At 44.1% G+C, this 3592-nt stretch overlaps 1 protein-coding gene across 1 annotated transcript; it reads left to right on the forward strand.

Moving 5' to 3' along the window:
• The first annotated feature begins 208 nt into the window (after window positions 1-208).
• FBXL8 (F-box and leucine rich repeat protein 8) lies at window positions 209-1929 on the forward strand. Its single transcript, XM_010175779.1, has 2 exons — window positions 209-442; window positions 952-1929. The coding sequence occupies exons 1-2, from the start codon at window positions 279-281 to the stop codon at window positions 1925-1927; spliced, it is 1140 nt and encodes a 379-aa protein (XP_010174081.1). The 5' UTR covers window positions 209-278; the 3' UTR covers window positions 1928-1929.
• Window positions 1930-3592: the final 1663 nt, after the last annotated feature.

Raw genomic sequence — 3592 nt, forward strand, 5'->3', positions numbered from 1 at the left:
AAAAAATTTGACCTCCTCTGTGATCCAGTTGCCTTGGTTTGATTTGTTAAATAGAATCATAGAGTGGTTAGGATTGGAAGGGACCTTAAAGATCATCTAGTTCCAACCCCCCTGCCATCAGCAGGGACACCTTCCACTAGACCAGGTAAATAAATCCTAATGTCTGCCTCTTTCTTTTCTTTTTTTTCTTTTTTTTTTTTTCTCTGAACAGGGACTTTCGAGAATTAATTGCAATTTTGGAAGTTTCTGCCATTTTTAAACCTGACTGAATCAGCAAAATGCCTGCTTCCGTTCGAGAACTGTGGAATTACATCCCAGAAGAAATCCTCATCCAAATTTTCTATTACCTCTCTCTCAGAGACAGATACACAGTCTTCCAGGTGTGCAGACAGTGGGCTACAGCTGTTTCCTCTAGCTCCGTTTGGCATTTCACGGAGATCAGGTAAGAGGAACGGGTTTCTCATCTTTGCAGATCCAGACCATTCTTTGCAGTGCATGTCAAACATTTACTGTGACATTACTGACATGAATTGTGACCTCTGTGCGTGATGATATGATCTTAGGTGACTAGCACCTGTTTATATAACAGAAAACTGGGTTATATGCTGGGTTTTTTTCGGTTGCTGATGATGATCTGGGTTTGATGGCAAATACCACGTTCTTAGGTATGTTGTTCTAAGTTGCCACTTGAAAATGGCAAGAGACAAAGTTAGTGAATAATTAACCTTGTTGTGACACTTACTTCTCTGATGGGTCTTTCTGGAGACTGACTCTTCTCACCTCCTGACTCCTTCAGTGTTTGGCCTTACAGTGACTCTCCAGGCATCAAGTGAGAAGAAACATCTGGGGAATCTGTTGATGTTTGCAGAAACACTAGTAAAGGAGAGAATCAGCTCTGTGGTTGCTCAGCTCAGTGTTCACAGTGACTAAGAGTTTGTTTTACCCTTCCAGCTGTGATTCAGAGGATGAGGAAGGCATGCTGCAGAGCCTGCTCCAGTTCCTCAGCCAAATCAAACACCTGAAGATTGTGTTTGACCAGTCCAAGGAGGTCAACCGGAAGAATGTGACGCGCATCTTGGATGTGTTGGCAAAACAGAACCACAAACTGCAGCAGCTGTGCATTGTGTGCCATGGGGAGAACCCCTATTTCTACTCTGGCCAGGACATCCTACAGAGCATACGGAATATATGTGACACCAAAAACCAGATTGATCTTCAGCATATTGATTTTCGAAAAATGCCCTTCACTCTTGATGGTGAGCTCGTTGAACTCTTAGCTACCACCAACCCCAATTTGCAGAGTTTGTTCATCAACAACCGCACCTTGGTATGCAACGTGGCCCCAGACACTATTAAGAAAGTTCTCAGAGCATGTCCCAGACTCTCAGCCTTGGGGGTTTACTACGCCAGTTTGTCGGACGATGTATTTCAGGAACTACTCGAGCCCAAAAGAGCAGCTTTCACCCATTTAGACATTTTCTGTGAGCGCCTGGACAAATATATCCCAGTCATCTCAGAAGAGCTCTGGGCTGCTGTGAGTCAAAAGCATCCTCAACTCTGTGTAGACCTTGAGTTTGACCATACGGTCCCTGCCTGCAAAATACCACGGATTCTGAAGCTGAATATACCTGTGAGCACGCTGCAACTTAACACCTATAATTACATGGTAAATCAGATTAGGTTTGTCACCCAGAGCTACAGCAGTACGTTAAAGAAGCTGACGCTGCAAACCACATCCTCGGAGGACTTAAATTCCTCCTTAGTAGATCTGGCCAGACAGTGCAGAAATCTGTTGGAGATCCACTGCTACTGCGTGGTCAGCCAGGAGGTGGTAGAAGCGTTCCTCACGCACTGCCCCAGTCTGAAGCAATACACTTTGAAGGTCACCAAGGAACGGCACCCCTGGAAACCAATAACAGTTCAGTGACCAACTCCTACTGACTTCCTGGAGACATGGTGGGGTCTGCAAGAGGCCAGAGAAAGAAGATTTGGGGCTGTAAGGAAGATACTGCAAAATGCCCTCTGCTCTCACCGAGAACATGTTGTTTGACCAGCACTGGCTGTTATGTGTGATGCACACCTGTTCTGCAGACCAAGCATTTACACTCAAATGTCATAGAGAAAGGGTTATACAGAGAAATAGAATTGCCCTTTTTTTTCCTTCTTTTCTTCTTTTTTCTTTCTTTCTTTATTGGGTTATGGAGGGCAGGTCTTTTCTTCTCTGCTTCTTTATTTAGCAGTAGCAGGAATGCCAAGTTTACCCTTTGTGAGTTTTTACTGAGGACCTCAGCAACATTTAATTTTGATTTTACATTTTAAAAGCACTTCAAAGTCAAGCACGCTGTGTCAAGTGCCTAGCAACTTACTTAAGGAAGGAAGTGGGAGCTTCAACACAGCCACCTTCTGCCCAGTGGGGTACTCAGCCATCAGGTCCAGTGAGCTATAGCAGTGAACTGTGGTCATCTGATGGAATATCCGCTCTAACCTTGATAATTCCTCTTTTGGCATTTCAGTGACGGGGAGCTCACCCGTTATCCAGTTGTCAGGTAGCTTCCAGCTTGGAGGGATATAACAGGAGCTGAATTATGTTAAGGAGTACAAGCAGGAGAAGCAGCACTTAGGGAAAAAAACATTGACAGGGTAGTAATAAAAGATACATGGCCTTCAAATTCCCTTGTCCATCTTGTCTTCTGTTGCTCAGGAATGCAGATTTCCAGATCATAATTCGAATGCTTTTTACAAACACCTTTGTTAGTATTTCTTAGGAGAATCAAGAATGTTAACAGTTTTTGCATCTGATATCTGCATCCATGTGTGAGTTGTCTTAGGATATGTGTGTGTTGGTCTGTTGTACCAAAGATATTGGTGAATGTTATTTGAAGAGCAGTTTCTGAGTTTAAATGATCCTGGCGTAAAGCTACATTGTGAGCATCTATTTAGAGCTATCTAAAGCATTTATTATAATAATAAATCGTATTGTCATCTAGATTCTATGTGTAGCTGTTTTCATCACCCTCTCTTTTTACCAAAGAGCCCAGTTGTTTCTCTTGAGAAATAACATGGGATCTGTAGCCAAAACCAACTTACAGTTTTGACTTTTCAAAACCTTGCCAAAGATGTGCTGCCCTGAGGTCTGGCCAGCATTTATTTATCTGTACCAACCAAAATTTAGGACAAGAAAATTCCAAAATAATAATAATGCAGGTGCTTTCACAAACCTGACGTTGCTGTGCCTGGGTGTCCCACGGACTCTCGGCAGGTGGGTTCACTCCGGTGACTTGCTAACCTCCCAGCATAAGGTGCGCAGCACGTGTTCCCTTTGCATGACGCTGCGTATTTATTCACAGCTCTGTGAGATTGGCTGCAGTGCATTTTCATTCTGTGTATTGTTCTCTGGGGCTGGTGATGCCATCGCATTGTGCTGAGTTTTTAAGAGTGCAAGCAGCAGTGCTGATGTGAAGCCCTGGAAGCCTACTTTCCACTGGCCCGGGATAAAATTCGGTGGTTCATTCTCTGTTGGACGCAGGCGCGTGCAGGGAGGCAGGCACGCCAAGGGCAATGGGGTTAGTGTAGCTGGGACACTGAAAAAACG

The sequence above is a fragment of the Antrostomus carolinensis genome, unplaced genomic scaffold (assembly GCF_000700745.2).
Source record: "Antrostomus carolinensis isolate BGI_N321 unplaced genomic scaffold, ASM70074v2 scaffold38739, whole genome shotgun sequence".
Classification (NCBI taxonomy): Eukaryota; Metazoa; Chordata; class Aves; order Caprimulgiformes; family Caprimulgidae; genus Antrostomus; species Antrostomus carolinensis.

Coding starts and splice junctions, on each gene's coding strand:
- FBXL8 (XM_010175779.1), top strand. CDS start 279: ATGCCTGCTTCCGTTCGAGAACTGTGGAATTACATCCCAGAAGAAATC. Junction 443..951: donor TGGCATTTCACGGAGATCAG/GTAAGAGGAACG, acceptor TTACCCTTCCAG/CTGTGATTCAGAGGATGAGG.